Below are 20,275 nucleotides of genomic sequence, written 5' to 3'. Positions count from 1 at the left end.
TAGCCTCTGTTTGTCAGAAGCTGGGAATGGATCACTTGATAATTACCTGTTCTGTTCATTCCCTCTGGGGCACCTGGCATTGGCCACTGTCGGAAGACAGGATACTGGGCTAGATGGACCTTTGGTCTGACCTAGTATGGCCATTCTTATGTTCTTAAAAAGGTTCTGACCATTCTACAAATTCTCTGTAGAGTCAGCTGTGGGGAGGAAAGTGAGGGAAAATCTGCTTTGAAGCTATTTTTATGGGTTAAGGTTTGTAAGATCTGGCCTTAAAAGTTGTATTTGTGGCATTATCAAGAATCTTTTCCAAGTTATATTTTGGAAGACTTATCAACTATTCCCTTGCCATTTATACTCTGTCAGCCATATTACACAACCATTTTTGGCAAGCAGTAGAAGTGTTGCCCAGAGTTTAAGATTATTATATGTTGGATGTTTCAGAATTTATTTGAGCTATAATATCTGATGTGATATTGCTGAAGTACAGAGAATTTACATAATTATTTTTTTTGCAGTTGTCTTGTAGAAGGAGATGTTAAGGAAGAAATCTTGCAGCCTCCAGAGCCTCACCCAGTACCACCCATCTTAACACCATCTCCTCCTTCAGCTTATCCGACAGTCACTACTGTGTGGCAGGACAATGATAGATACCATCCAAAGCCAGTTTTGCACATGGTTTCATCAGACCATTCAACAGACCTCAATGAAAACTATAATAAATCAACAGAACATTCAGGGAAAAATGAACCCAATGAACATGTGGAGAAAAAGCTGGAGCGTAACTTAAGTTTTGAAATTAAGAAGGTACCTCTTCAGGAGGGACCACGAAGCTTTGATGGGAATACTCTTTTGAACCGAGGACATGCAATTAAAATAAAGTCTGTTTCATCTTGTGTAATGGATAAGAACTCTAAGCCACTGGATCATAGTTCAGGGGATTCGCTTGTAGACTCTTTTCAAAACTGTAGTATGGAAAACAAAGCCTTAGTAGCTTCACTGGAAGGGCTGCAGAGCCAGAAGGATTCTGATGCTCCACCGAGACCAGACCGTCTGCTTCTCAAAGAGAAGGGGCATGCCATGTGGTCACTACATGGGCCTGAAAATGCACTGCCTGCATCTGAGGATATGTCTTCAGGTGTCTTAAGTCATGGTATTAAAACTGCCTCTCTGGTACCAAACCCCACATCTCAAGTGGAATGCTCTTCCAGCGAAACAGTTGATCATCAGAGTAGTTCGCTTTTAGTTAGAGCACCCCTCTGTTTTACTAATCCTCTTCATTCCGATGATTCTGACACAGATGAGAGGAACGTTGATGGAGCCATGACCAAAAGTCTGTCTAATATTTCAACCGCAAGTGCCACAGTTTCTGCTTCCACTAGTACTGAAAACATTTCTGCTAGAAAAGTATTATCAATGTCCATTGCTAGACAAGATGTTCCAAGCATAAGACATTCTGAAGAGGAAAAAGGTAGGTTTTTTATATTTCAGCTGTATTTGGCACTTTTAATAAATCTGTAGAGTGGGAAAATATTTCATAATTTTAAGACAGTATTGCAAAGAAATATTTAATTATAAATCTTAAACTTTAAATTGACAGTATGGCTGCTTTTGCAACAATCTAATTTAGTTTCCCAATCTCCTTTTCTCCTGTGAGTTAACCCTGTTGTATTATTACTACAAATCTTGATAAACTGCCTCAAGTGCTGTATCAAAAAACATTTACTCCATGAATAGCTTATTTCTGCCTTTTCAACAGTCTCATTCTTCTCATCTGAAGTTAGGTTACCCCTTCATTCCATCACTTTGGCTACTTGGAAATTAGTGTAAATTTTTTGTGTATTTAACAAATATCACAGCCTGTTAAATGTTGGATATCCAATTAGTTTGGATAACTACATTCACAGTAGAAAACATAGCAGCAATACATCCTTCTGAGTAATTTATCTGGCTGCTGTCACCATTGGTTAAAGTATATTTGTGTAAAACAGTCATCTTTGCTTTATCGCTCTTTGAGAAATGTGTTACGCTGTGAACAGATGATGCATTTCTAATACTACTATTGGGCTCTATGGTTTTTGCAGTTCGCTGCATCAGAACGGGGTGAGGAAGACAGGCTTACACCCTAGCTCCATTCAAAAGAAAGACGTTAAACAGTTGAGCAGGTGACATCAAACACTAATGTGCAGCAACAGTCCAAAAGCTAACAGAATGTTAGGAATCATTAGGGAAGCGATAGATAAGACAGAAAATCATCATGCCACTATATAAATCAATGGTACACCCACAACTTGAGTACTGTGTACAGTTCTGGTTGCCCCATCTCAAATATATATAATCAATCTCTCTCTCTCTCTCTCTCTCTCTCTCTCTCTCCTATATAGATCTATATATATATATAAAAATAAAAAAAAGTACAGATGGGCAACAAAAATGATGAGTATGGAACAGCTTCCATATGAGGAGAGATTAAAAAGACAGGACTATTCACTTTAGAAAAGAAACGACTAAGTGGTGATGTAATATAGTTTATAAAATCATGAATGGTGTGAAAAAGGGAGTGTTATTTATCCCTTCACATAACACAATGAAATTAATAGACAGCAGGTTTAAAACGAAGTACTTTCTCACACAACACCCAGTCAGCCTATGGAACTCTTTCCAGAAGGTGTTGTGAAGACCAAAAGCATAACTGGGTTCAAAAAAGAATTAGAAAAGTTCATGTAGGATAGGTCCATGAATAGCTATTAGCCAAGATAGTCAGAGAGATGGCTCCATGCTCTGGGTGTATCTAGAGCTCTGACTGCCAGAAGCTGGGAATTGACGACAGGGATGGCTCACTCAATAATTGCCCTGTTCTGGTCATTCCCTCTGAAGCATCTGCACCAACCACTGTTGGAATGCAGGATACTGAGTTAGATGGACTATTGATCTGACCCAGGGTGTCCGTTCTTATATTTTTATGAACCATCACATATTGACTAAATCACCATTCAGATTTGTGGCATCAAGTAAACAATGCTTGACAAAGTTCTTGAATATAGTTGACGCCTTTATAAAGTTAAGATAATTTTAAGGAAGCAGTTTACTGATTTTTATTTATTTATTTATTCTGTGTGCGTGCCACCACTTTCTTAAAGGTGTTGCCTTGCTGCCACTTCAGAGAAGCGTTTTGAAAGTTTTAATATTTTTTTCCTAGGCTGTGCTTCTGTCAGAAATACGACACATTCTAAAGAATACTACCTTTTGACAAATCTAAAAAAACACTATTTTTACAGGTACTTCAGGATTAAATTCTTTCTACAAGCAGAAGTATAGCTTGCACATAGTCTAAGGGTTAAAAGTAGCTAATTCCTATTTTAAGGTTTTTTAAAATCATAAGACACGTACCAAAAAGCAAATACCCTTTGCTTCCATCCCCTATTTAGCATATCTGCCAAAATGGTCTTTCTTGAGACTAGTAAAAAACAGGTGAATTCATATTAAACTGTTTATTTTCAATATATTTCTACTCAGACTTTTGGTGCTCTCACCCAGGGCTGTTGCTATGTCTATTTTGCTACTGTCAGTCCCAAGATATGATAATGTTCAAGCCTATCTCCTCATGTCTGAACATGTTCGCCATGTTTTCCTGGCATGGATACTGTGAGGACATAAGTCAGATGTAAATAAGATGGGAATGCAAGGTGTGGTATAAAGGTGATGATAGACTGAGAAGAATACACCATCCAGAGGCTTGATCAATGGAAATGCTGCATCAGAAGTGTGTGTGCGAGAACTTCATTTTTAAGTCTGAACTGTGGTTTCTAGAAGACTTGATAAAACAATTTAGGTAGAGGACTCTCCCCTTTAAGGTTTTAAATTGTGGTAGATTCTAGTTTCTGTCATATATGTGCTGCCTGGTCATTGTGGGTTCACCTGTCTCCCTTGTATTATGCTGATTGAATCATGTTTAATCATAGAATATCAGGGTTGGAAGGGACCTCAGGAAGTCATCTAGTCCAACCCTCTGCTCAAAGCAGGACCAATCCCTAACTAATGGTCAAATGCAGTTCTTCCTGGTAACCAGTTGTGTTGTATTAGAGAATTTGCTGGTGCAAAAACATTCAAGGGCTGGTCTTAAAATGAGGATTATAAATTGTCCTTAATGCCCTTGAACGGCTGTTTAGGCTTTATGCTTTGGTTATATGACTAAGATTTTCAATGCTGCAGTAGCAGTTCGGCCTTTCTGACAAACTATTCAAATGGAGCAGGCCTCAGTGGCGCACCACCCCTAAGCTGATGGGTTTCTTTGTATTTCGTGGGACTCTTCATTAAACACAACCATGTATAGGTGATCAGGAGTCATCAACCACAGTGTCACACTAGGACTATGCACCATGTTGTCTTTTAAAGATTACCATGCAGACCCTTATGTTTCAAACAGCTCTTTCATTGGGGTTTTATTTTTCTCAGTCTCAGCCTATTATACCAGGTTCTTCAGACTTTGCACCTTCCTGTTAAGGTTTTATGCTGCTGCTTGCAGTTCGTCCCAGTTTATTTCCTCCCCAGTACCGCTTCCTGAAGTCTTTCTGCTGCTCCCTCACATCCAGGTACAGTTTTTCTGCCCTGGGCCTGCCTTCTTTCTGATGGGATTTGCTGTTCTTCATAGTTACATAGAGTTTATTCCTGCCCTCCCTGGGCCTAGATTCTAAGGAGCTATCATGCAGTTTTTCCTTTTGTAGAGTCCTTCCCCAGTCCTTTTCAAGCTCTCTTGTCTTCTAATTATACTCCCAATCAGGTGCCAGCTGCCCCTTCATTAGGCTCCCAACTGGGTGCACTTCTTCGTCTCCAGAGAAGCTGGACCCACTTCATTTAAGAGGCCAGCCACCCTCTGCAAACCGCACCAAGGCTATGTGTGACGCTTAGTTGGTTGTAAAGTACTTTGAGATGAAAGTGCTAATAATTAGTTAAAAGCCCTAAAGAAGAGACCGTATACATATGTGTGAACTTTTCTTGTCTATACTAGAAAAATTTGGCATGCTAACAACTGTTACAGGCATGCCAGCAAGTTCACGTGCCAGGCTTTTAACAGTGCACCAGTGCTCACAGACTTTGTGGCTGTTGTTTGAGTTCATTATGACATCTATTCATCTCCACCATTGCATCACCAGGGTAGAGAACAGTACTGGCAGAACAGCTGCAACAGTGCAACTAGTGTGCATTACAGTACAGCGATCGTTGTTTAGGTGCTTCTGTATTGTACAAGGGTCAAATTTGCTAGAAGCCTTTCACCCGTTCAAATTGGATTGCACATGCTTGGGACGTCAGTACATGTGTTTTCACAATCTCTTGAGTTACCAGGCCACTTTTGTAGTATGTCAGAAGAAACCATCATTTAAATATGCTTCCAGCTGGTTTGGAAGTGTCCGGGGGTGTATGAGAACCTGGAGCAACCAGCAGATTACTCCCATCTGAACTGATTCATAATATTATGTTTTACAGCTGGGTTCCAAATGTCTTGCCAAGCAAAGTATCATTTAATTCTGGGAGAAGATAGAGGGTCTGAAGGTCCAGTGCAATAAGGCCTGGAATGTTGACAGTTGCTCCACAGCAGCGTGGAAGACACCTATTTATGACACATTGATAATATTCTCAGCACATCATCATCTATAGTCTGAGTTCATCTTGGACAGCATCAAAAAAGCTGGCAATGTGCTGTTGAGGGACAAGGAAAGGTGGAAAGGACATAATGTGGTCCAAATCTAGAACTGATGTGGATAAAGGCTTATCCAAAACTGTTCTGTGTGCTGAAGATCTCTTTGCAGTCTCTCTTTCTGGATACAAGCCGATGAGCAAGTTTTGAATGAGGACTTGGGAGATGAAAGGTCTTCTAAACAAGATATGTTGCTGTTAGTTTACTCCTCTGAAATTAATGTCCTAAGAGCTTAGAGTAAAAGCTTAACAATGGAAAGAGGAAGGTATTTGTAGCCACTTTTTGTTCTGTCACTAACATTTTGGAAAAAGGAAACCTTTGTTAAAAATTCAACATGTCCTAACTTTCCGTTAAGGTTTGAGAGCTGACTATATGTTCTCTGGAAATATCTGGTAAGTCTTCCATCAAAACTGGGAAAGACATGAATTCGTATTCCTGATATTTCAAAGGCAACGAGTGAGTAAAAAATACGAACCTGAAAATTTTCTAAATCATAATGAAGCAAAAAGGGCTCATATTCAGTTTCTTTTACAGATTATCTTTAGCCTTTGAATTTAAAAGGGAAATGAATGCTACTTTTATGACATTCCTTGATACTTCAAGGATGGTCAATACATTAATATGCCTGTTGACTCTCTCCTTATTTCTCAGTTTAGAAACCACTACTGCATCAAGGCCACAATTTGGAAATGTTAGTTGCACCAAGATAGTGAACAGGCAGCACCACAAGAAGCAGATACTTGACTTATCTCTATGCTAAGGCTGAGCAAGAGATTAAATGGTGACCATCATAGGGGTGTGAAAATATACAGTAATAGAATTTGAGGTGGAGGACAAGAAACAGAAGTTTGAGGACAGTCAACCTTTTTTGTGTACATTCAGGGAAGAGGACAGAGAAGCCATGATGGAATACATCTATTGTGATAGGGAAATGAGCCTACTGGGAAAAGAGTACCACAGGGAGCTCTTCACAGGAAATAAATGTAGAGCAAGAGGCAAATTGCAGTTTGTTCCCCTCTGGCTTCCTTCACGTGCATTATGTTCCAGCTCTTCAGTACAACGCCATTAGATAGGAGCACTACATATTGGACTGTCCATTCTTACCTGCTTCTTCCTGGGCATTCCCATGCAACTCTGCCCCTCATCAGAACTAAGAAAAAGACCATGAGAACCCACAGAAGATGCAATTCCTGTCCCTACAGTGTCTAGTTACAAACTGTTTTATTATGTGTTTTGCATTGATTACTTCAGCTGGCCTGTATGTGTTGTTAAATAAAGATGGTTTTCAGTATATCTGTTAAATTATTCTGCTTAATGTAATTTTATCCTTCATAGTATCATTAAATCTCAGTGGACACCAGACTACTTCATTTTCTATAATATCCTTGATCAAAACCATATACATTTACAAAATGGGGGATCAGCAACAGCTATTACATAAAGTTAAACCCACCACCAGCAAAGAAAACAATATTTAATAACAAATAGTAGTCTTCTCTTCCCTCCAATAGAAAATTGTCTTGTTTTGTTTCCGTTTTGCAAATAGGCCATGGATATGAATGGTTTCTAAAGGAGTTGGGATTTTAACCCCTCTTCTCTCATAATTTCCATGGGCTTGCAGAAACATTTTTCAAATCTCTAGCAAGCCATTGTTTTAGGAAATCTGAAATTGTGGGCTAAAAACTCGAGCGGCAGTGTGCCTACAAAGGTTGATTAGTGTGCTGTGTATAGACATGGGCCATGTCAAGGCTGATTCCCCACTCTGGCACTTCGAGTGCAGAAGATGGGGGCCCGCAAGGATTCTAAAAATTATTACTGGCCACTCCAGGCTTGTATTAAACTCCCAAGGTTACAGCTTCTCTCTGAGCTTGGATGGGTAGATGCTGCCACCACCCAAGTGCAAAAAAAAAACAAAAAAAAAACCACCACCCTTTGAACCCAAGAAGGCGCACTTGAGAATTCCTCCGTGTGGGTACCCTCAAGCCCTTATGCCCCCCATCCGAGGAAGAGCTGACAGAGAAAACAAAGGAAATCAGCTGTTGCCACCAGCTAATTAAACAACGTGCACAAACCTCTTAGGACACACAAACCCAATCCTGTTCTTAAAAAAGGTACATTTTATTAAAAACAAAAAGAAAGAAAATACATTTGGAACGTAGGTTATTGCTAGATTTAAAAAGAGCAAATATAATAATTAAGCATCAAGAATAGTTTTCTTGAGGTCCAGCTTAATGGTTACAAGCAAAACAAAAGCATTTTGAGGTTAGCACAGAGTCCACAAGCCATAAAGAAATAAGAGAGAAACCTAATTGCGTCTTCCTAGACATTCCCTGATCTACTTACGTATCTGAGGTTCAGATAAGTAATTCCTAGGTATGATTTGATGATTTTTCATAACTGGTTTAAAGCTTCTTACAGCATTGCTGCTCTGTATCTCCTCTCTCCAGAGAACAACAGACAGACAGACAAAGGGAAAGTTTTTTCCCAATTTTGAAAAGTTCTAGCCCTCCCATTGGCTCTTTGGCCAGGTGCCCACTCCCTTCCTTTTACCTATGGGCTTTTTTAACCCTCTACAGGTAAAGCAAGTAGAGAACAGCAATTAACAGGGATTTTGTAGCTAGCTGGCTGGGTGTCCATAAAAGAGAGCCACCTCCCTCCCCTTCATTTATCACAGGGCAGAACTGTAAGTAAAACAAAATGGCTACTGTGGATACACTGCACTATTTCTGGTTTCAGAGTAGCAGCTGTGTTAGTCTGTATCAAAGCTTATGCTCTAATAAATTTGTTAGTCTTTAAAGTGCCACAAGTACTCCTGTTCTTTTTGCACTATTGCTATTCGCACTGATGCAACCATCAAGGCTCAAGAAGCAATAGCAGAGCTCTCCAGTACAGAGGAATGCTAATTCTCTTTAAATTCAGAGTAGGTAGCGCAAAACATTGTTTTTGCTTCATTGCTCTAAACAGGCATGCTAAGTTTTTTCTTTATTTGTATTACTGTTTTGAGCTTATTACTAAAATCTTCTCAAACACCACTCTCCCCCACCCCTCTTCCAAGCACAAACTGAAGGACGTTAGGCATCTGAACAGAAAGTAGTTTTTCATTTGATATTTGATTTGTTGAACACTGTCAGTGAACTAATTACTGAACAATACAAAGACACTTTGCCCTTTCCCCAAAGAGTTTGTACAGTAAAATATGAGAATGATAGAGGAAATGGTTTCATTTGATGTATAAACCTGTTGTTGCATCTGTATTTGGCTTTAAACTTTTCTTTATACAATGCCTTATACTGTGGACTTGTAAAAATTGACCTATTAAGTGTTGTTAAAAATTCTGTTTGTTTAAACAAAGCTACATCATTCTTAGTTTGTCTAACTACAATAATACATTTGATTTTAGATGCTGATGTGAGTGAAGACTCCTCTCCCCCACTACCAGAAAGAACACCAGAATCATTTGTATTAGCAAGTGATCAGAGTGAGTCTCTTCTGTTATGTTTTACAGGTTTGGGGAATAAAATAATCCTGAATAAAATCAGTCCAATACAGTATTTCTGGGTGCTGCTGCTTTTTGTTTTAAAGAATTAAAAAGGTATCAAGCCAGTTTCCCCACCCATGCATTCTTCCCCCCCTCCCCCCGCCCCCAAGTGTAGCACCTTACATTTGTTTCTGATGAATTTCATTTTGTCGTCTATAGCCCAGTTCTCCAATTTATCAAGATCCCTCTGAATTTTAGCTCTATCCTTCCAAGTATGGGCACCCCCCTTCCAGCTTTGTCTCATCTGCAAACTTGATCGGTGTGCTCTCTATACCTACGTCCATTTAGCATAGGAATACATTAATACATGCACCTGGATATAGCTGGTGGGAGTGCTGATGAAAATTGAGTTTATGGCCTGTCAACGTTTCCTGAAAAAAGGATATATTCTTAAAATACAGTATACTAAAAGCTTGTAACACTATATTAAGGATAGTTTGAAGAGAATGGAGCAGATTTTCCACCCTGCTCAGGGATAGAAGTCTGGCTGTATGTCCCCCTCTCCACTAAAGATTTACTTGTCTGTTTCTTCAGTATCCTTGTAACCGCCAATGCAGGGGTTGGGGAGGGAATGTGGCTGGTGTATGCTATACTCCACTCCTTAGCTGATGGTCCTTCAGATCAGCTGGCAACAGTCCCTATGGTATAATAGCATTAGGCTGCTCTAAGCAATGTCTAGGACTGTGCAGAGAATAAGGGAGCTGTAAACAGCTTCCTGTTGCCTGACTCCATTGTGTCCAGCAGAAGCAGCAGTCTAGTCCAGTATTGTTACATTTATTTAGCACAGTACTACTGTGACATAAAGCCCATATTGAAACAGATAACACTTCCAACGCTAATAAATCAGTCACTGGGTCTGTATCAGTATAAAACCAGCAATGGCTTTAATTAGTAAATAAATAAAAGGAATTAATGTAAATCAGGTCTGAGCAGATTGGTAATGCTCTAGAGAATTTTGTATAGAAATGACTTGCGTTGTGAAAGTGCCATTTGTGAATCCATAGTTAAGGATGAACTGGATTTTCCACACATCTTTTAGAGCACTTACTCCTGGAGCGTAGTATTTATTTTCTGAGAATTCATAAATAAATAAGTTTTGTCTGAATCAAAATTAATTAAAATGGGCTCCTTAAGCAAGTTAGCACCCTATTCAAACAATTTTTTTGTTCTGAATGATCTCTGTAATGGAATAATGCAGACCCTTCACACTTCTCACATAGTTAAAACTCACAGAAACCTTGTCCAGAGGCTACATTTAAAGAATTAAAAAAAAAAATTCCCCAATTACTTTTTGTAACTATTTACTGTTTGCTGAATGAGAAACTTTTAATGTTCTACAGAAAATCCACAAAGAACAGCCCTCTTCAAAATGATGGAGAACAATGAGACATGACAAAGATTGAAACCACAATTGCCCTCACTTGGTGACCATTTTGAGAGGAGCATCTCTCCCTGAGTGTTCTCTTCTACCTCCTGGCAGCATAGGAGACCACCATTTTGAGTGCAACTTGGCATCTCTCATCGAGAATAATGGGAGATGAAGGCCATTTTGAATGAGGGCAAATTCTTCAGTTTCTCTGAAGATGTAATGCACTAAACCCTGGCAAATTTTGTTTTGAAAAATAATTGCAAAAAATTACCATTAATCCTAAATATGTCTCCACAAAAGCTACCTGTTGAACCAGATCTATTCAAGAGAGAGCAGAAAGGGAGGAGAAAACGGGGTGCACAGGGAAATATGCAGGATCCAGGCAGTTGGAAGAACTAGGTGGCATATTTGTACACAGGAGAGTTTGGAGGACAGGAAAAAGTGCTTGGCACGTCTACAGAGTGGGGTAAAATAGCCAGAGCATATTGGTGAATCTGGTCATAAAAGTTAACATTTAAAATAAAAAATAAGGTTTTTGCTTCATATTTTCAAATCATTAAAATTATCACATGGTAACATTGTTGGAATTTGTGTAGTTCCCATGTATGAAACATTTTAAAAAGGAAATTTGCAGACAAAAATTGTTTAAAATGGAATTAAGGTTGAGTACCAAAGCTTTTTTAAAAAAAAAAAAAAAAATCAGGGATACTGTAATTATCTCAGAAGAAAGTGTACAAACCCAAGAAATTCAGACTGAAGGTTAAATCTGAAAGAACTCAAGGCACCTTAAGGTCTGAAAATGTACAGTTGTAGTACCTAAACAATCTTCTGGAGATGTGAGAAGAAAATTCTGTCTTTAAATATTTAATTCAGACAAAAAAATGCTAAAATGCCATAATCTGAATCATATTTTTGTATGGTGTCACTACAGGGAAGAATTATGGTTATTTGTGCATTGCCTTAGCTTGACATGTTTTGATCTCAGATCTAACCCTCGCTCTGAATTTTTGGGTTTGTAATTCTTGGCTTTGTACCATCTGTAACTGTGACTTTATAAAGTCACAATTTAATCTCCCTCTAAAATATTTCTTTTGCATATAATGTTGTATTCTAGCCTTGGATGTCAAAATAGAATTTAGTGGACTCTGATATCAATGCATATCCAAGTTTTACATGTTGTATATATTCAAGGTATAACATTTTTCGCAGTTGGCGTATTGCATTTTTTAAATTTTACCTAAAAACTAACCCAGTTGCCTACCAACTGGAATTCCCTGATGATAGGAAATTCTATCCAATTTTAAGCAAAAAAGGGAATTTTGTGATTCTGCATTTTGATTGGTGACACTTTGTAATCTTGGAAGTTCTTCATTAAGTGTCTTGAACAAAATGTTGATTAGAAATATTGTGAATATTGTTTGTTTTAAAGATCTCTTAGAAAAGGTTGTTAATGTAACTTATCTCTAAAGTTTTGTTAGGAAGGTCCTTGGTGTGGTATTGAAAGTCAGGAGACCACAGCGTATACATTTCTGAAATATATTTTGATTTTAAGATTTTGTTTTTATTAGATGCACCTTTGACCAAGCCTGTTACATTTTCACAATCTGCTGAAAGAAGTATACTGCATGATCAGAATCTTCCTGAACAACCAGAATCTACAGTAAGTATGAATGACAAGTCCATGTTAATTTTTAGCTTCTGGAACTAACCTTTTGAATATATAGCTAAACGGTAAAAGAATTTTTTTTTAAATGTTAGTTATAATCGTTGATAAACTTCAACTGACCAAGTTAACTCCCCTTTGCTTTAACTGGTGACCTATATCAATTTAATTTTTGCATTTAAATCTGAGCTGCTTTTCTATGCTGTTGTTCTGAATTTTGAGTGCTAACATTCTGCATTTTTTGTCACCGATACTTCAGATGAAGTGGTAGCACAGAGCTCTTCTAGCTTGAGACAGAAGTGAAAATTAAAGTCAGAAATTGAACGTTCTATGAAATGAGTTAAATGCTACCTACACTCAAACTACTCTCCTTTGCCTTCTGAAATTACATTGCTAGGAACAATTCCACTTTCCTTTCCATTGCAACCAACTACATTTCACCAATCCTTGCCCCATACAAAATTGTAGACATGTTAAAGGTGACCTGCAATGAAAAAAATTAATTTATTACTGTGTAAATTAGGATTATGACTATCGTTTGATGTATAAGGAGCTTGAGAAGATATTTTCCAAAAGGTGTTTTTCTTAAAAGTACAAAGAATATGAAGGTTTTACTGTTAGAGGAAGTTTTACATGATTGAGAAATGTGGGTTGGGAGCTTTTTGCCGTCCAAGTGATTTTAGTTAAAAAAGGGGTTAACAAAAACAGTTCAAATAAAAATCACTTTTTAATGCCTCAGATACACTAAGTGAAATCGATTGTCTTTCAGGGTAGACTATGGGTAAAATTTCCAAGAACACCTAACTCACATTTTGAAAAGTGACTTAGGGTACATCTACACTACAGCGGGGAGTCGATTTAAGATACGCAAATTCAGCTACGTGAATAGCGTAGCTGAATTCGACGTATTACAGCCGACTTACCCCGTTGTGAGGACGGCGGCAAAATCGACTTCTGCCGCTTTTTGTCGGCGGCGCTTACTACCACCTCCGCTGGTGGAGTTAGAGCGCCGATTCGGGGATCGATTGTCGCGTCCCGACGGGACGCGATAAATTGATCCCCGAGAGGTCGATTTCTACCCGCCGATTCAGGCGGGTAGTATAGACCAGGCCTTAGTAATTTAGAAACTTAGAAGTCTTTTGAAAATGGGACATGGGCTCCCAAGATAGTTAAGCACTTTGGAAGCTTTTGCCCAAGGCTTGTATTTTTAATGTTTAAAAAATTAAACAAACCAAAAAACTCAACCTTTCAGGCTTTCTTCATATCCTAAAGAAGCTCAAAAAAAGAGAAGTGAAGAAACATTGCGCACAGCCCAGTATATTTCTTTGCAGGTCCCCATTAAGAGCTCCACCACATTATAATAGAAGTGGCCTTGACTTCAACCACAAGACAAAGTTCATTAAATAAATTTGAAAACCTGTGAGAGTATTAAAATGTCCAAAAAAACCTTCCAAACCTGTCAGGATGGAAGACTAAATTCTCGGCCTATGTAATAAACTGTCCTAACTATACTAGAGATTTAGAATGATCTTGAACTAGTGGTGACCAAATCATACAGCTACTTAACTGGTTAGTCAATTCCACTTGAATTTTTTTTAATTTTAATTCTATTCATTATTGCAGTCATTATTAATATGCTAGATCAGGGGTTGGCAAAATTTTTGGCCCGAGGGCCACATCGGGGTTGCGAAACTGTATGGCGGGCTGGGTATGGAAGGCTATGCCTCCCCAAACAGCCTGGTCCCTGCCCCCTATCCACACCTGACTTCCCCCTTCAGAACCCGCAACCCATCCAACCCCCTGCTCCTTGTCCCCTGACTGCCCCGTCCCGGGACCCCACCCCCATCCAACACCCTCGCTCCCCGTCTCCTGACCGCTCCCTGTCCCCTGACTGCCCCCCTTGGGGTACGCAAGACAAATCAGAGTCCTGAAAGGGGTACAAGAGTCTGGAAAGGTTGACTACCATTTCTCAAACTGGGGGTCCCAATCCAAAAGGAGGTTGTAGGACGGGGGGTCCGCAAGGTTATTGTAGGAAATCGCAGTAGTGCCACCTTTACTTCTGCGCTGCCTTCAGAGTTGGGTGGCCGGAGAGCAGAGGCTGCTGGCCAGACATCCAGCTCTAAGGGCAGTGCCCCACAAGCAACAGCACAGAAGTAAGGGTGGCAATACTATACCAGGTCATCCTTACTTCTGAGCTGCTGCTGGCAGCAATGCTGCCTTCAGAGCTGGGCTCCGGGCCAGCTGCTGCCGCTCTCTGGCCACCCAACTCTGAAGGCAGCGCCACCATGAGCAGCAGCGCAGAAGTAAGGCAGGCAATACTGCGAGCCTCCTACAATAACCTTGTGACACCACTCACACAATCACCTTTTGGGTAAGGACTCCTACAGTTTTACCACTGTGAAATTTGAGATTTACATATCTGAAATCACGAAATTACAATTTTTAAAATCCGGTGACCGCGAAATTGACCAAAATGGACCGTGAAGTTAGTAGGGCCCTAGCCATGAGTCTCATAAAATGAAAAAGTGAACAAACTTTAAAAGCTTTCCAGGTCATCTTTAATGCATCATAACTTACATTATTTTGCCAACATTCCAGAATGGAAACAATAATTTTAATAGTAATTCATGTATTAACTATCAGCTCTTGTTACCACAAGACTATCATACTTTTACATTGAGTCTTCTGTAGCCCCCAGCCCACCCACTTAGCATCCAGGCCCACCCCCAAGACCCAGTTCTGCTCCGGCCCCAGTTGCCTGGCTCTGCCCGCCTGCCCGGTGCTTCAGCCAGAGAGTGGGGTCAAGGCACCAGGGCTTGCCCCCGCTCTGGCGCCCACAAGCCCCCACGCCCTGGCCCCATTCCCCAGCAGAAGCACTAGGTGAGCAAAGCAGGGCAAGCCCCCACACCTAACCCTGCTCTCTGGTAAAGTGCTGGGCGGAGCGGATTGGGGGATGGGAGCGCCCCAATTGGCTGGGGCCCCTAGGCATGACAGAGTGGTAATCCACCACTGGGAGGAGGGTGGGCAAGCAAGTGTGCGGCTTGGCGGCAGAGGAGCTCCTCAAAAAAGGTAGGCGTGCCTCCTCGGGGAGCCAGGCCTGGCGTGGGGCGGTGGGACAGGAACGGGTGCTGGGAGTCATGCACGCTGGAGAGCGGCATTTCCTCCCTGAGCTGGGTGCTCACCCAGGGCCCCTGGGGGACTCTGGCCAGAGCATCCATCACCCTACACAAGGCCTGCTGGAAGGGATGGGGGGAGGTGGGCCCCTGCTGACCTCCTGTCATTGTCCGCCCACCCAAATGTCCCATCCTGACTACGCCACTGGTAGGAAGTGTAAAATCTTCCAATTCTGCTTATGGTATCTCCTTCCAAAAATGTTTCCTTTTATCTTGAATATCTCAGACATTCTTTAACAAATTATTTTGAGGTATCCTACAGACATTTAAAATACAATATTTCATATTAACAGGGCTTGAAAACAGCTGGATGTGTAAAACTTGGTAAGTGATTAATTTAGTTCTTGAATGTAAATGAAACTTTCAAACTAACAACTTGCCTTGTTACAGTCCCTTGTGAGTTACCTTGAAGTAATGATGGGAGGCCAAAAGGGGTTAGTTACCCTGTTTGCACCAGCTACTGAATTGATCTAGTTGCAGGGGATGCGTATTGCATAGTCACCAAACATCTTAAATTCTTTATCCTTTTTTAAATCTACCATAGTTTTTGTAGCCTATAGCACTTTGTTACAATAATTAGTTAGGTTTACAACAACATGACTTAAAAATTATTCCTACCCAATTGTAGCCATTATACTAATGTACAACTGAAGTCTTATCTTTTCACCTTAATTTCCAAACTACTCTTCTACGTCCGTATGTACTATATAAATATTGAGTTAATTTTCATTTAATTTTACAGTATGAGCTAATTGTCACAAACACTATTTTGGAGCTTCATTAATGAGGTTAAATTGGTGTAAGCCTGAAGTATTTACAATGAATTCTGTTCTATTGCTCAGAAGCACCAAATACAAGCTGAAAGGAAAGCATGAATACAGCTACTTATATGAATATATTAAAGATACTGTGAACTTAAATCGTATTTTACATAGTTACCTTTGATACTAGTTGGTTAGAAGATAAAAACGGAAAGGATTTTTTAAATCTTCTTTACTTCATATTGATATAAGTGAGACTTTAATATGGGGATTTCTCTAAGATTGGTCAGTGAAGACCAGTGGAATTAGTCCAACTGCTGAAACTTAGAGAATTTTTCACTTGACCAGAGCTCAAAGAAGCACTTTCAGTTCTCAGTGCTGCAGTTCCTGGGTTACAAACACTTCAGGGAAGGGTTAAAAGAAAAAATAACAGTTTCTACTGGAATAAAAACATTTTTATTAGCCATGGATTTTATAAAGGCTGTTTTCTACAGAGGGTAAATTTTAATCAAGTTTGACTTGAAAGCATCATTTTGAAATTAAGAATACCACAAAAATTGCTTGCCTAACATATTTATATTAAAATCTCTTGTTTTCCAGATAATCTTGAAATGGGCAACAAAACACCAGCTGACACTATACCTCAGATTCCTCTTTCCGGTTCCACTGATAGAAGAGGTCAAACTACAGAAATTCCAGTAGAAATCACAGATATTGGTAATTGCCATTCATTCAAAACTGACCCTTTTATGTATTTGTTTAAATTTAGTACATAAATATATAAATGTTTATTCAGTCAGTGTATACATTCCATTTAGTAGCACTTTTAAAAAGTAGCATCTTTTATAACATGGAAGTTAAATTCTATTGAGGAAAATAGAAAGAAGCATAAACTCTGGAAAAATCAAGTGTAAAAATATAATTAGGAAGGCCAAAAGAGAATTTGAAGAACAGCTAGCCAAAGACTCAAAAAGTAATTGCAGGAAGTGTTTTAAGTACATCAGAAGCAGGAAGCCTGCTAAATAACCAGTGGGGCCAATGGATGATTGAGATGTTAAAGGAGCACTCAAAGATAAGGCCATTGCAGAGAAACTAAATGAATTCTTTGCATCGGTCTTCATGGCTGAAGATGTAAGGGAAATTCCCAAACCTGGGCTATTCTCTTTAGATGACAAATCTGAGGAACTGCTTTAATGATTACAACACATTTTCACTGTATAGTTACGAAAACCCGAGGAAATAAACAATTTTCCAAAATCATGGTATTTGGGGGAATAAAATAAGCAAATTATAAAAGACTGTAATTTGGCGTTGTGGATTAAGTACCTTCCAAATTTGGGTTTAAATAGTGAAATATAAAAGTATCTGAATGGTTCATGTTTGTAGTTATTACAAGCATCTTGTATTTATAACTCTTGTATTGAGACTACATGAAGTTTTGTAAGTCCCTGAAAATAGGAATATCTTAAGTGGGAGATGCTGAAACCGCTTTAACAATAGCAATTCTTCTCAATGCTAATATTTCTGAATTTGTTTTTTTCAAAGTTGACAGAATTTAAATGTTCTCTGTTTTTAGGTTTTGGTAACCGTTGTGGAAAGCCAAGAGGACCAAGAGAGCCACCATCAGAATGGACATGATGAAAAAGAAAATGGTCACTCTGGAAAAGTCAAGTGCCACTGAAAATGAAATAAATAGTATTCCGCTCTTTACTTTTCGGGGACTAACACACAACAGTGTAGTTATAACTACAGAATGGTACACTTTTTACTTTACATCCCACATAAAACCTTAAATATTATTCACAAAAGTGGATTCCAGTATTACAACCTAACTTTTTGCTGGGGCCATCTACCTGCCTTATTACACCTAGGAGAAAGTATTACATATGGTTTATTTTGTAACTTCCAAGTATTATTGCCTTAATGTCTTTTAACCCTGTTACACGCTGCTTGTAGACATTTGTTAATATAGTGATACTTTTGACAAATTGAGTTGATGGACTACTTTTTGCTAACTTTTGATTACCATGTATGCATTATTTTGTATATGTACAGGGCAAGTAGGAATATAATTTGATAAAGTTGCAATCATAAAATATTAACAGAAGATGTAAGAAATCTCTGCATGTTCTAAATTCATGTGTATCTTATTTGTAAATTATTTGCCCTGAAATTTTAGAAAACAGTTTCTGATTTAAAAACACAAAAATTCTGGACATACAGCCAGAATTGCAGGTTTGCAGAGATAAAGATTGTAATACATTTTGTAAATTGTAAGCAAAAGGTTATTTTTATATTATATACTGTTGGTCAGACCTAATTTGTTCCAGTTTTCATCTAGTCATGGAGATTCAGTAAGTGCCTTGGAACAATATTGAATTCTCTTAGCCTATGTATGTTGCTTCAGTGTTTGAGTTCATCTGGTTTAGAAATTTATAAAAACAAAAAAATGTATCTGACCTGCCAGTAAAATAGAATTCATTCTAAGTAACCAACACTCGTTAGTTTTCATTTTAATATTTCACAAATTTCAATTTATAGAGATGAATTTCCTAAAAACTTCCTACATAATAACTGGTTTAATGCTACAGTATAATATGGTGTGTATTTCTACTTTTGTACAAACATTTCAGGACACACTGGTAAAGGGACTATTTGAGAGCCATTATTTTCCATTGTGCTGGTAAAAATAGTATTTTGATCATTCAGCAAGTGTGTATGTATGTGTGAAAGCAACTTATCATATGAAGATTCACATAGAGCCCTTGCAGCTACACTGTATCTTGGCAGCGTACCATGCCAAGGATTAATCCTTATAAGGATTCTCTACTTATAAACTTTGTTTCTGTAATAATGATAGACTCTTTAAATTAAAGAAAGTACCTCAAAATTTCATTGAGTGTTTTTACTTATAAGGAACATGTATATTATTCAAAAGTGAACTAGAGTACATTGGGGTGGACCAGGTCATATTCAGCTGTTTAAGTTTGTAGTTCTTCAGTGCTCATTACTGTAAAAATGAAACAACCTAATGGATGCTAAAAAAAATATATATTTTCTGTCAACTTCCTTAGAGATTCTGCTTAATTACAATGCAAAAAAACAGTAGAAATGAGGTGCTTAGTAAAGCATATGAAGACTTTTTTATAACTTGTTTTTATTAATGAAAGTAGTGACTGAAACCTTCATACATGGGTACCTGCTGTTCTGGACACTAGTCGTGGATTTGACAGTGTCTTTTCTACCACAATAGGGGGCAATTTAGTCATTTTCCCTCTGTGTCTCTGATTTCAGGCTCACTGCTGTCCACAAAAGAGAGCTTTAGAGAGTGAGAAGTTAATCTAGTTGACTGCTAGGAACTTCTATAGAATTGGTGGTTCTTTATGTAGTTGCAGTCTGGTGTGTTTTGCCCAGCACATGGAAGCCAGGGAATTTTGCTTAGCAGTACATGTTTGGATGGTGCTCTGGCCCTTCCCCTTGCTATTAAAGGGCAGCACCACTCACCCCCCCTTAGTTCCTTCTCACCACCCCAAGTTAGCGTCAGAGCATTCTGTGTGGTGTTTCACCTCACACTTTTTGTTTCTCTGGGAATTTATTGTATATAGTTCACTGTTAGTGTAGCTTAGTAATACCCTTAGGTTAAGTTATAGTAATTAGGATGGATAGTTGCCCTGGGTTATGCCCCTACCAGAGTTTAAACATTGTTTGTTGTGTGGGTTAGCTATCCCCAGTAGTGACCCTCTCACGTGGTTTTTGTTGTGCCTGCAAGAGGGGCACATTTAGGAAAGGTGCTTTATATACAATTCATTTTAAGAAGAGGATAAAGGTGGCAAGAGACCTTGTATCTGAAACAGTGCTTCTTAGAGCAGGCCATGACCCCTGCTTCAGAACCAGGGATCTCTTAAGGTCCTCTAGTCCTGTGCTCTTCTTTGTAGCCAACACTGTGTGGTTACTGGGTTGAGATGTGGTACATCCCCTAACAGGAAGAGAGGTCATTCTCCTTCCTCAGGTCCTTCGAGGAAGAGGTCCCATGAGACCAACCAGGCCTGTTCCAGGACTTGGAGGGACTCCTCATTGTC

General features: G+C 39.0%; 1 protein-coding gene across 5 annotated transcripts in view; it reads left to right on the top strand.

Annotated features, from left to right (window-relative positions):
- The window catches only part of PTPN12 (protein tyrosine phosphatase non-receptor type 12), a 144,942-nt gene extending 125,853 nt beyond the window's left edge, over positions 1-19,089 (top strand). The window contains exons 13-18 of one of the 5 annotated variants that reach the window (XM_034765924.1): positions 516-1,468; positions 9,093-9,170; positions 12,168-12,259; positions 15,729-15,759; positions 16,797-16,913; positions 17,773-19,089. In XM_034765924.1, coding sequence (XP_034621815.1) covers positions 516-1,468; positions 9,093-9,170; positions 12,168-12,259; positions 15,729-15,759; positions 16,797-16,913; positions 17,773-17,834 — 1,333 coding nt within the window. In that variant the 3' untranslated portion in view covers positions 17,835-19,089. The other 4 variants (XM_034765942.1, XM_034765961.1, XM_034765951.1 and 1 more) reach the window with 4 other exon arrangements.
- Positions 19,090-20,275: the final 1,186 nt, after the last annotated feature.

The sequence above is a fragment of the Trachemys scripta genome, chromosome 1, assembly GCF_013100865.1.
Source record: "Trachemys scripta elegans isolate TJP31775 chromosome 1, CAS_Tse_1.0, whole genome shotgun sequence".
In the NCBI taxonomy this organism is placed as follows: Eukaryota; Metazoa; Chordata; order Testudines; family Emydidae; genus Trachemys; species Trachemys scripta.
The sequence above is the reverse complement of the archived record's forward strand: the minus strand, read 5'-3'. Positions and strand labels throughout refer to the sequence as shown.